The sequence below is a fragment of the Epinephelus moara genome, chromosome 24 (genome assembly GCF_006386435.1).
Source record: "Epinephelus moara isolate mb chromosome 24, YSFRI_EMoa_1.0, whole genome shotgun sequence".
NCBI classification, from domain to species: domain Eukaryota; kingdom Metazoa; phylum Chordata; class Actinopteri; order Perciformes; family Serranidae; genus Epinephelus; species Epinephelus moara.
The window spans coordinates 31,808,119-31,821,854 of NC_065529.1; the positions used below are offsets into that span (position 1 = coordinate 31,808,119).

Below are 13,736 nucleotides of genomic sequence, written 5' to 3' on the forward strand. Positions count from 1 at the left end.
ATATACAGTAAGATACTGTATTTCATAGGGGTGGGAATCACCAGAGGCCTCATGATATAATATTATCAAAACACTTTTAAATGTTTTGCAATATGCTGAGTATTGTAATAACATTTATTGCAAATTTATTCAACTGCAGATTATGTTCCCAAAAGAAAAAACAAGTAATTTCACTATTCTAGTAGGCTACCAAAAGTTTGTTTTAAATTCAGATTATTAATAATTTATAGAATTAGAAAGTTGATACTTGGCGTATGTGTATCAATACAATATTGCCATGCATAATATGGGATACTATTGATTTTTTTCCCCCCAGCCCAAATATTTTATATTATTTTGTACTCATTTTATATTTATCCTACTCAACCTTTTAGTGACCTCCACACATATCACTTGTATCAACCGAATGTGAAAGTAATTAAGCTAAAATATGTTAAATTTCATTTTGGAAAATAATTCAAAATAAAATATTATGTTTTATTTATTAGTTATATTCTAAAACTTACAGTAACTGGCAGACAACACTGTCTCCTGCTTTTAGAGAATGTTTCACCACCATGAGACAAATAGTTGAGCACAGTAATATAAATATCTAAATCATTAATGGAAACATTTTGTCATTTGTTGAGGGGTAGAAGTTATTGACAATATGCAATGAGAAAATCTTACCATGTCTTTGTAGTTGGGGTAGAAAGTCTGATCAATGAGAGGAATCTTATCTGAACCCAGCCGCTTCTGATTATTGATCAGCTGGGAGAACTGGTGGAGACGATGACAATGGAAAGAGAGAGAACAACAAGAGAGAGTTAATAATGAGAACACAGATACTGGACTGTGTGTAACATGTCTTATAACAGTAACATGATACAGAACAGTCACATTATTCATATGGTAATAATAAATACCACAGTGTTTTTGCTTGGAGCCACAAAAAGTCACAAAAAATAAATGCTCCAAACTACAAGCTGCAGGCTCTGTTAAACACATCTCTCCACATTGATGTAATGTACACTACGGTGGGAAAAAATACTTGGTTGGCAGGTTGCTGCAGGTGTAAATTGGTTTTGCTGAAATTGCTTACAGCCCAGGGTTTGTCGCAGAGGTTATAGATGGAGTCCAGAGAGTTGACTGAGGGGATGCCAGCATACTGCAGGCCGATGATCAGGTTCCTAAAGTCCTCGTTCTGGGCCATGCTGAAGGCGTGCTGGCGCACCAAGACGAAGTCGGGCCTGAAAGACCTGGTGTGACAGCAAAGAAATACAAAAGGTTAAAATAAGAGTGCATTTATAGTCTTATTATACCTCACTGTGTTGTTAGAAAACATCGAACAGACATTAGTGGACGGCAGATGTCATTGACCTGCATTTTTCCGTGGAACATAGAGATGGAGTGGCATTCAATAAAGGTCATGGTACGGAGGGAAAACCCACAAAGCCACAAGTGAAAGGTAGTACATTTGTCTTTTACGCTGGGGATGCTGAGTAAGTCTGTCTGGCCACATAAAGGACTAAAATTGGACTATGACAGAGAGACAATGGAGTGGTCATATCTCTTTGTCTTAAAACAGCTCATCATCTGTGAAGGATTCTCACTCAGCTCTGTGTTTTGGATTGCAAAGAGAAAAGAGGACCCCATTTTCCTGACTTATTAAACACTTGAAATTTGATTAAAAATGAAGCCTGAAGTGGGTAATTGGTGTCACATTTATTTTCTCATCATCTGTAATTAAAATGACACAACCATTCCAATCATTGGACTTCATAATGTATTTCACAAGCATCCTATTAGTGGCAGATCTATCTATGACATGAATAACAAGTGTAACCTGCGTGTTTGAAGTTGAATTTCTCTGACCTGCTTTCTGCCAGCATGTTATTTCCACATGGAGTTTTATTTCTAAAATGTTTTGCTTCAGTTGGATTCTCACCTCGGATGATGTCAGATATTTTCCAAACTGAATTTACCTCACAGTGAGAGTGGACAGAAGCCTGAGGATCTGGGACACTTTAACAAAATTAAGCAGTGAGTCTTGAACAAAATGACGGATGACCCTTCATGTTCTAATGCATTACTTGGTAAGACAGTCAGCAGATAACTCGGTGCAGCTGTAGTTATAATGAACTCAACACAAAGGCTCTAGTAAACAGACGCTGCTCATGTTGTTGTATATGAAAGGAAGGGTTTCAAAATCAGTCTTTAAATGATTTTGGAGGATTCGTCTTCAGTTGTTTGCTGTTGCCAAAGTCCTTTATAATTACATGGATGTCACATAAACACACTAAAATGTTATAGTGGGGCACATGACTGGTGCAAAAGTAAAGATCAAAGACCCTCAGTTCGATTCCCAGTAGCTGTGCGGCTTTGTTCCAACAAACACAACTGGCTGCGTTAGCCATTGTCCCTTCACTAACGACTCCTGTTTGGTCAGGGCAGGACTGAGCAGATCGATGCCTAAAGTATCAATACTGAGTCTTGTTTATTGATACTAGCATCAATCTTCTTTAATCTTTTGCTGCTGTTGAGCGCCAGTGAAGACCTTGCCAACTCAGACAATTATGTTTTATTTACCATTATACAACAGTCAGTCCCGACCAAGTCCTTCAGTTGGACAGGAAGTATTCCATGAGTGCTGATATACAGTACAGCATCACTGGGACTGTTATCTATGCATGTATCACTCTGCTTTTCAGGTGCTCTAAACCGTTAAAAGCTTGCTGTTAAAACTTTGCACCACAAAGAGGAACATATTTCCACAAATAACGTTTGAGATAAATTACAAAAGGTCATCAGAGGAGGATAAAGGGGAGGGAAAGAAGCTGGGATACTTCATCACAAACCTCCAGGTATGCTTATATGACATCAGCTGATATCGTAACCTACTGTCTGACCAAGCTGTTAACTCAACAAAATCACAGGTACGCCACCAAAGCAACACAATGTCACACAATGTCAACAGACCCTTATTTCAGTGGTCGGACAAAAAATGAAAACATAGACAGGAGGCCCGTTTCCACCGCAGGAACTTCGGGGTAATTTTATGGGGCCGGGGCCGTTGGTGCGTGTCTCCACCGCAGGAACCACCCCCGAAGGACAGAGTTCCGGAACTTTTACAGGGGCTAAACAAGTCCCTGCCTCGGAGTAGGTTATCAGAACGGCCCGAGAAACTCCTGGCTGGGGCTTGGGGATTACTTGGTGCTGATTGGATATACTCAAGGCGGGATGTGACGTTTTGTAATTAATAACATGGTTATCATAGATTAGCTGGGCTAACCGTTAGCTGTTAGTGGTGTCTGTAATAACTCAATAAACGGTCCGTGAAAAAAATATTTTTTTCCAGCAGATATCTTAGTTACAACATGACTGAGCTAGCAAAGCAGTTTTGTGTTGCTATGTGTGGTATTTATTCAGTTTTGGGAAATCACGATGTCTAGAAAGCATCAGCTGACAGGGACAGCTAACAGCAGCAGCAAAGCTAACATCAGGACGTCATCTGTTAAAAGCCTCCCGTTGTCGGATACGACATGAAACTACTCCAGTTAGCTCAATCATGTTGTAACTAAGACATCTGCTGGAAAAAATATTTTTTTCATGGACCGTGGCCGGAGTTATTACAGACACCGCTAACGGCTAACGGCGTCCCTACACCCCTACGTCGACGTATGTTCTAACATGCCCGTAATGAAGTAATTAATAGAGAATAGATGATTGGAAAATCAGTTTGTGGTGATGAAAATGTAGTCATAAGTTGCCGATAACTGATGCACTCACCCCTCTCCCCTACATGATAGTTCATTAGGACACTGTCCTACCAAGACGTTTCATCAACCGCCCCAGTACAACACATGCTTATGATCAAGTGACAAAGCCCTCTAGTGGCCACGGAGATTATGACAGCAGCATAATACCTACAGATAATCAATGTTTCAAAGGTCTTGACTTCGACAAATCTTTACCATTAGGTTGTCACATCATAAAATGTTGTTTTGTTGTTGTTTTTGAACAGTGATTTGGAAGTTTTGGAGACAATTGATGACGTCCTGCCGATAGGGGCGTCAGATTAGAAAATGCCTCCATGACGTTTTAGAGCAGTGGTTCCCAACTGGTCCAGCCACAGGGTCAAGATTTCTCATTAGTCATTAGTTCAAGTTCCACACAGTTTGGCCATGTTGTTGAGTTAGCTTGCTGTCTCTGTTAAGTAGTGATGTACCAGTCATGGTCATGAACGAATAGTTTGAAACCTAAGATTCTTTTTACTGACTCAGGAGTTACAAGTCATCGTCTCCATTAACTTGTTCACTGACTCCACATTTGGACCGTGACCCACCAGTTGGGAACCACTGATCTAAAGAGCACAGACAAACAACGTATTCTGTTGTGTACTTGTTGTATATTAGCCGCTTTTAATTGATAATAACAAGTATCTGTACTGTTTTTCATTCATTTTGAGGTGTTGCCCAGCCCTAGCTGGAGGTGGAACTGGCTGCAGAGGAAGTGGTGTGAACCTCCCACACATTTTGCCCTCCCGGTGCAGCTCATCATTGGCAGGTGAAATGAAGCTGCTGGGGACATGTGTGTGTCACAGAGGTGTGTGTCTGCAGCCCTTCGGGGGCCAACGGAGTTAACAGAGACAGGGACTGCAGTGCAGAGGGAATCTGGCATTTAAAACTTGAGAGAAAATGGGGGATGAGTCTACACAAGCGAATAGAAAACAAACGCTTAATGGCAGACAGTAATGGGCTCCAAGTTTGGGGTTTTATAGTCATTATTACCGTTGTGTAGGATTGGTATTAATTTTTAATGTTTTACTTTAAAATGTATCAGCCTCCGCAGCAAAACACTAAAAACCGCAGCTCTGGAGCTCACAGACGCAATTAGTGACCAGCAGGTTAAGGGCAAATACCATATTCAGTGCAGTTCAGCTCAATGAAAGGTTGATGGTGATAGGGCACGACTCCTGTTATTTTTCCTTTTGTCTCCGAATGTGTGTGTGTGAGAGAGAGAGGGAATGTGAGGAAGCACAGAGAGAGAGAGAGAGAGAAGGGAGAGGTGTGAGAGAAAAGAGACAGAGAGGAAAAAATACAGAGTAAAAGAGATGTAGAGAGGAGTGAGAGAAAAGAGACAGAGAGAGAGAAAACTCTGGCACAGTGTGACCACCACCAGCTCGTCATGCAGAGAGAATACTAATCAGACTCTCCAAGAAACTAAAAAAGACTCTGGCAGAGAGGACACAGCAATTAATGTGACTGTAATCTCTTCATTGCTGACAGCGGGCTGTGAAGATCAACATGGTCATGACTTTCAATTTAAAGCCTTGAATCAGTGTTGCCAGCAGGGCCACGGCCATCTGATGTAGCTTTTACCTTGGAGGTTTCACTGCGCACCTTTCAACCTGATACCCTGAACCGAGTATGAAACAAGATAAACAAGCTAAATCAATCTACTGCTACGGACGGGTGAGCAACAACAACATGTATTTTAGCCATCCAAAGAAAGTTCCACCTAAAAAATAACACATCAGTTTAAGTGTACGCTATATTGAGAGTATTTTCACCACTTTACCTTTCCGTCAGACAGCCTATTCCGACGGGGGAAGCCGTTAATGGCTTCAGTTTCTCACCTATGTTCTCGTCAAAGCCACCAGACTCCACTGACAAACAGTCATTTTAGTTCACTGAACACCAGGAGCTGCTGGTCTACCGCCACTTCAATTAGGTAGTTAGTTTGTGATACTGTGTGTGTTACTGTGTGACTTTGGTGAATCTGAACCAACACTTTTAAAGCAAAAGTCACACAGTAGCACAAACAAAGTAACCGTTCAAGGCAGTGTTGGACCAGCAACTCATCTGCATAGTCAAATGCTAAAATGCTAAAACGACATTGCTGACATGCTGATAAATATGTATAATGTTTACCATGTTCAGCATCATAGTTTAGCATGCTAACATCTGCTAATTAGCACTACACAGAAAGCACAGCTGAGGCTGATGTCCTCAGTTTTGCAGGCAAGAATTTGACAAATTGAAAATTTGACCTAATGATGGTGCTACATGAAAGAACAGGGGATAGCCACCAAAGTCATTTTTCTTACAAGTACTGTCAAAACCTACATAGACAACTCCTCTGTGCCATATACCGCCGTCAAAGGGTGACATCAGTGACAAGAATTTTGAATTTAGTTTTAGCCTTAGTCGCTTACTGATAATTGAATTGTTTCAAAGTCACATTTTAGGGGGCTTAAGCATCAGGGCCTGGATTCGAGTACACTTCACTTCCCAAAGTCCAGTTTGTTTGACTAGTGTGAGCACTGTGTACTGTACCTGGGCACATTACAATCAGTACTTGGGTTCACTTGAAAATGTGGTCTTGAGTATGGTTCATGTGTACCTCGGTAAGGTGTGAACACGACCGTACCAAAACATGGCAGTGGACGGTTATTTAACACGACTACAAGGAGTTTTTAACCTGTTATGAAACAGTCTCAATTCAGTACTGGTGCCTCTATATACGAGCAGCAGCCCACCTCAAAAAGACTCATTTATGGCTTTGCTGCTGCCCTTGACCTGCAGACTGACCTCTGGTGGGAGGCGGAGAGCTCCTTGCTGCTGCCCTCCATTCAGGGGCAGAGCTCTGCCTTGCTGCTCCACCGGTCACTGCTGACGGTCTGTCTGCGGCACACTTTATTACACTGTAGCACGACATAAATGTCACATAGATGATGACACAAGTGTACTCAGGTACATAACAACAACACTAATGTGACAGCTGAGTGGCAGGGGAGTGGAAAGGGGGGCAATCATATGCGGACATGGTATGAATCACACACACCTAGGTCAATAGGGAAATGCCCGAGTCATTTTTGATTTGTTTTAGTTAAGATTTAGTCAGTGGAGTTTAACTTCAGTCTAACTTTAGTCAGTGTTTCTCAGATAGTTTCTTGATACTGTTCTGGATTTTGCTGGAGGATATTTTCTCTGGCTGTAAAGAAATTCCACTGAGAAGAAAGCAAACTTTGAATTATGTGTTTAGTCATCTAGGCTGAGAATGTGTTACTGACATACCGTACTTCTTTCATATCATACGAGTGCCTTAAATTATTCATTACTTTTACTTTATATTGCTGATGTTACTGAGATGTTCTGCTAAATTACATGTGATTTTCACTCAGTAGAACTCTGATTTACTAAATCAGCAGTTAGAAAAATGAGGGAAACATTTATACACTATATATGGAGCTAGAATTAATTCTGAATTATGGGAAATGTTTGCCGAATGTGTAAGTGTCTGTTTATGAGCCGTAACAAAAAAAATGAATCATCTTTTAGACAGAGTAGATATTTGCCACGAACTTGGCTCTGTTAAATTTAACAATATGTTAAGGGAGCAATGCAGACCAATTGCTCATGTGATTGGTTAAAAAGGAAAACAACCAATGTTTTGAGATGTTACCGTGATCCCCACCCAAACAGAGCCAACTTTTTCATCTTGTCTTTACTCGTCAGGGCATAAGGAACAGAGCTATCGCCGTACATTTTGTTGTCAATATTTTTTTCATGCAAGTCGTAGTCAGTCTTGGAGATCATGTGTCTGAAAAACATGGCATCTGTTTTGGGGTTGCACAAGGGAGCTGCCTTGATCCATTATTATTCTCAGTGTACATACATTTCTATGGTTATGCTGATGACACGCAACTGTACGTCTGCTGAGCCAAGCGATGCTGCAGCCATAAACTCCATTACTACCAGTCTTCTGGCAATAGATAAATGGATGAGCAATAATTTCTTCAAGTTAAATGAAGACAAAACTGAAATCCTGCATGTTGGTCCTGAAACATAAAGAGAAGTGCTGTTTAATAATCTGGAGAATTTAACTCCCTGGATTAAATCTGACGTGACAAGTCTTGGTGTGATTCTAGATTCAGATCTAAGCTTCAAGTCCCACATTGACAAGGTGAAGAAAATATAATTTTTCCACCTCAGAAACATAGCTAAAGTACGACCATTTCTGAATGAAAAAGATGCAGAGAAATTGATCATTGATCAGAAATCATGCCTTTATTTCAAGCTGCCTCGACTAATGTTACTGGCTTCCCAAAAAACACTACTGAGATACTTCAGCTCATTCAAAACTCTGCAGCTCAGCTATTAACCAAAACTGAGAGCTTCCTGTTACATTTAGAATTGATTTTAAGGTCTTCTTCCATGTATACAAAACCCTAAATGGGCTCAGACCAAGCTACACTCCTAACTCCCTGGTTAACTATCTGCCTCCAAGAACACTGCGATCATCTGCTGCTGGTTTACTGGAGGTTCCCAGTAACAGCCGGAAGAAGATCTGGGATGCAGCCTTTGTCAATTATGCCACAACACCATGGAACACATTACTTATATATATCAGGGAAGCCAGCTTAAAAGTAAAGCTAAAACCGAATCTGTTCACTTTAGTCCTTAACTAGCTCTGTCTTTCCTGATACAGGTCTGAACCTCTTTCTTTTTACACTACACACTGCTGCAACTCTTTTAAATATTGTATTTTATATGGTTGTATGATTTATGGTTTTACAATTCTATGATTTTATGATGTTAATTTTAATGTGAGGCACTCAGTGCTTATAGTCCTCTTGTTGTAAAGCACTTTATGCCACATTTCTTGTAGGAAAGGTGCTAAATGAATAAAGTTCATTATTATTATTATGAAATAAAAGGATGTCAACGGATACTTATCGTCAAAATTTTTGTTGAAAAAATTTACAGTGGGCGACATGTTCCGTCTTTACGGTGATCATGACCTAAATACTCACTCAAGCACTTCCTGTGTATCAATCTACAGCTGAAAATAGTTCCCAACAAAGGCAACATTTACTCTTGCTGGATGTTTGCAGCCCCAGCTGTCCAAAGAAATTATTTAGCCTTTAAAATAATTTCACTGTGCTGTATCGGCTTTGAAAGATTAATGTTTTCAGTGGGAACAAACGAGCTGAGAGCCACAGACGGGATCGGGAAGTGATGAGACGAGACGGACTAAAATATTGTTGGTTTGGATCTTTTCACTGGATTTGTTAACAAGAGGAAAAAATAGAACAACACCAGACTTATCCTGTAAATGACTTGTGTGTTGCTGTGTGCTGAAGTATGACAGTTAATACACTCTAATCCCTGTGATGATTCACAGCCTCTTCTTCTCCTTTATAACCAAATGTGCTGACTGTTCAGGTTCCAACTGTGCCTTTTACACTAACTTTAAAACATTGTTAATAAGTCTCATAAATCACTGGGTCTTTTTGCAGTATTTGTACTTGTACTTTTTGACTTGTAGTCAGTCAAAAAAAAGGAAGCTATAAAGCCATAAAGGAAGAATAGAGATAAGTGGAGCCGGAGATTGCGCAGTGACATGCGCTCAGAGTCTGGAAAATTACATCTTCTTCTGGGCGAGGGTTACTAAGCAACACACAGACTCAGAGCAGTTAGCAAAATCACTGCTTTGACTTGAAATCGATGGACACAGTGTAATTACAGAGACAAACGTAGATAGTTAAAAACGTCCAAGTTTAAAAAGCCTGCAATGAACTCAGACAGGAAGACAACAAGACAGACTGACACTTATGTTGTAAACACATTAATTTTCTCCACAGCAGGTCCGTGTTTGGGTCAACCTGAGGCCTTGATACGACTCTGGGGGTCTTCGAGGAGCTGACATGTTAGAATGATTCCTCTTTAGACATGAAACTGTCAGGACAGGTGAAGGTGAATCACTGTCTGCTGCCATGAATTTAAGTTTCCCTGAAGCCACTCTATTTCAGGCAATGGTCACTGTTTGTGTGTGTGTGTGTGTGTGTGAGCATGTGTGAACCAACCCCTCATAAAGCATAATTACAGGGCAGAGATGCTGATAATCAGACTCAGGCTGCCATCTTCATTTCCTGTTGGTTTTGTTAGTGAACAGTGGGAGTTTACAGCCTTGCTTAATCACTGGCAGTCTTCAGCTGGGACACTGGTGTCTGTGTCAGTGTGGTTTGTGGTGTGTGAGTGGGTCTGTGTGATTGTCTGGGTTACGGTACGTTCACGTGTTTGTACTGTGCCAGTCTGTGGGTAATGACTGCGGCAGTACGCCTCTGCCCTTTTTCCACTGATCAGGGCTTTATGGTAAACAAGTGTATCTATTATTTCCAAGTGCAGTCTGAGGTTTTTCTGTCTGATCTCACAGAAATGTCTCTGGATTTTCTTTAATTGATGCAGAAACATGATGCAGCAGCACTGTGCTGGGGTTTGAAAATGAATGCAAGTCTGTTTGTTGTTATTCTTTTTGATAAGGACCAAATGTCCTCGAAAGTGGGGACATTTTTGTGATGTTATTTAAGGAATGGGTTTTGGATTTAGAGTCACTTGAGGTCAGTATTTCTTAGCTGTATTGTGCCCAAGGTCAGAATTTAAAGGCACGGAGAGGCAGTCTTTGTTAATTACGCCGCAAAACTCTGGAACAGTCTGCCTGAAGGTCCTTACGGCTCTAAATCTGTCAGCACTTTCAAATAAAATCTTATGACGCACACAGTGTTTCTACCTGTTGGTTGGTTTATCTTGTCTGTTCATTCAATTTTATTTGATTTCTCTTGTTTTTATTGTTTTATCATACAATAATCATATCATGTTACACACACAAAAAAAATAATTTACACAGAAAATAATCAATATTTTAAATAATGTCTGAAGAAATATCTGACAAAGTACATTATGTCAAAAGGGCAAAAAGTGGAAGTGCATTTGTCAATCTAAAATGGTAAATTAACTTTTTCTGTGGGGACTCAGAGGACGGTTTTCTATTAAGGCCCAGACACACCAAACTGCTCAGTTCAGAGAATTAGCTGCAATGAAGGCTCTCTGCTGCAAAACATTGCACATGAACACACTGCAAAGAGTACAGCCGATGACCAACCAGCACGTATGCACTGCACCTACACCAGAGAAAATAATTCTCCATGCCAGCAGACGGCAGTAGTCTGTAATCGTCATTCAAACAGAGAACCTGGACGACCGTTTTGATGCTAGTTAGCCAGTTAGCACATTAACAATGCAATCCAGTGTTGAAAGAACAAAGCATGTTTACTGTGCACCAGTGAACAATAACACAAACCATCGTGAAATGTTTCTGCTCAGTGGCTAAAGAAAAACAATCTTATCTTGTGCTGTGTCTCAAATCCCGTACTTCTGTACTTACACTTACTATTTTGAGTGCATAAGTGCATTCACACTGAGAAGTATGGAAAAATGCAGTGCACTATGAGTACCCGGATGGTGCACTCAAAACGGTGAAGAAGTTGAGTGTGGAACTATGGACACTTCTCGCACTCAATGGTCGCCATCTTGGCTACGTAGCGGAAGGGGAGGGACCACAATAACGCGAATGCTAATGCTAGTTTGCTAACTAGCTAATTTGCAGTCGTCATTTCCAGTGAGTGCACAACGGCCGTGTTGGTTTGAGACAACACTACCCCTGTCGAAATTTGCGCACTATGCCAATAAGTACATAGTGCACATAGTATACTACATAGAAGTGTACTAACGGAAGTATGCAATTTGAGACACACCATCTGTCTCACTCCCTCTTGACTTTAGCTCTTTGTTTACGTTCCTCACTTGCCATGCACTGAGATGAACTGCCAATCAGAGTCATTTCATTCACCAATGGACTCTGCCGTCGCTGAATGAATATGTTGAATTGGCTACAAAAAAAAAAAAAAAAAGCCAATGGGGACCACAAGGGAAAACAGTGCGGGACACACCGCACCAGCTAGTAACAGATAATTACAATAGGCCTGTGCCAGGACACTTATACCGTCAGAGCATTAGGTTTAGTGAAAAGATCAATAGTTGAAGTTGGTTTTGCATATTTTAGTGGTATTGTGGAATTTGTAATTTAGCTCTAAAATAAAACAATAACATTTTGTGCAGACCAAAAGTCTAAATTTCATCTCCAAAGCAGGGACACCTTTGTAAGGACAGATGGTTATTTCTGCAGTGGGTTTAGGTTCAGTGTCAGGGGGGATGAGGTCCATGTGGCTGGTTAGGGGGTGAGGTTAGGTTTGTATTTTGTGGTTGTATTTTGGGTTTCATTTTACTGTCAAAGTCAGGGTAATGGTTTGGGTTAAAGAAGGGTATAACATTAAGATGTGGAGTCTGGGAAGAAGGATTTGACTCCATTATGAAGAGAATAATTCAATCTTCTCTGAATCACTGAGCGTGCGTGTGTGTGGGTGGTGCTGACCTGACCACTTTGGTCCCGCTCCTCATGACCTGCATGTCCACGTTACAGGTTCCATTTGAATGTGCGACGAGGTTGACCTCTGAGAACTCAGCCTGCGAGGGCGGAAAGAGAACAAGACATGGTTTAATCGGCTGCACACATTAAGTCTTGATACAGAAGAGATGAAGTCCACATGAATCCCTTTAAATGCTGAATGTTGCATAATCGTACGCCTTAATTTTGTAAAGGGCTCCGACAGCTTAAAATAAACAACTGTATAATCAAATGTGCAAGAAGCAGAATTATTATTTTCTCAATAGTTAAGGTCAGAAAAGGTGAAATATTTCAACTCTTTTCCATAACTACACATCATTTATCATTTGAACAAACACTGGATTATCTTCTCTTTTACAAAACTTCCTTAGCATAGCAGTGAAAGGAGTTAACGAAAAACACTTTGAAGCTGTTATTTATTTGCATACTCTCAATATACTTTATATTTATTGGAATAGACAGATATATATCATTGTTTATATAGACCACTTACAGTTATTCTAGTAAAATGATGCATGTGTGCTTGTCTTTCGTGTGGTTGCAAACATGGTGAGGATTTCTCTGTGACTCATAGCTGCTGACTCGTGTCTCCTCCTGTGTGTGTTTTTGTTTCTGTGGTGAGGCTTGAGGTTGTAATTTCACTGTCACCATCTATTAGGTGTGAAACCCCAGAGAAAAGTCATTTCAGATGCAGTAACCGAGTATTGCAAAATCAAACTGGTTTGCTGGTTAGCATGGTTTAACCAACATGAAAACAATATGTCAGATTCTGTTAATTTATTATATGTAATAACTTAACTATGTACAGTAATTACAAAATGATATCAAGATACTGGTGTTTTTCTACATATTAAATGCTTGTGGTTTTAAAAGTGTGTGGTTATACTATAAATGTATATAGTGGTTAACATACGCAGCACTTTCTATAGGGTAGACATGGCTCCAGACTACCATCTTCCTGATCAATATAAGACCACAGTAAGAGTCTACAGCCATGCCTGTGGTTCAGAGGTGCTTTGAGATAAATGCTAACATTAGCATGATAGAGCTCACAGTGCCAATGCTGGGAGGTAATATTTACCAGCTTTACCATCTTAGTTAAGTCAGTTATAGCCTTTTATTTATTTATTTTTTTTTCTTTTACAAAAAGGCGACAGAGTAGAGAGGAAATGCTACTTCTGGTCACGCCACTGCAGTCTTTAGTCACTGCTACTACTGGTGAACCCTGAACAGCTTGTTTCCTCTCAGTCACTCCTTTCTCTGCCAAAAGTCACCACTGCAGATTGTTGCTGTTTTCTTTGATAAATTTCAAGGAGAGTTGAGAGTTTTCAAGTAAAATTGGACAAAGGACACAAATTCTTTTTGAGCTAAACACAAAATGCAGCTGAGGCTAATGGTGTCAATAGTTTTGCTGGTATTTTGATCATAAAGCAAATTGTTAAGCGACT

General features: G+C 40.3%; 1 protein-coding gene across 1 annotated transcript in view; it reads right to left on the reverse strand.

Annotated features, from left to right (window-relative positions):
• syn2b (synapsin IIb) overlaps positions 1 to 13,736 on the reverse strand; it is a 147,067-nt gene that overhangs the window by 50,232 nt on the left and 83,099 nt on the right. Inside the window, exons 3-5 of the mRNA XM_050037489.1 lie at positions 12,256 to 12,347; positions 1,082 to 1,238; positions 670 to 759 (exon numbers count right to left, since the gene is read on the reverse strand). Of these exons, the coding sequence (XP_049893446.1) occupies positions 670 to 759; positions 1,082 to 1,238; positions 12,256 to 12,347 (339 nt within the window). The remainder of the gene's footprint in view (positions 1 to 669; positions 760 to 1,081; positions 1,239 to 12,255; positions 12,348 to 13,736) is intronic.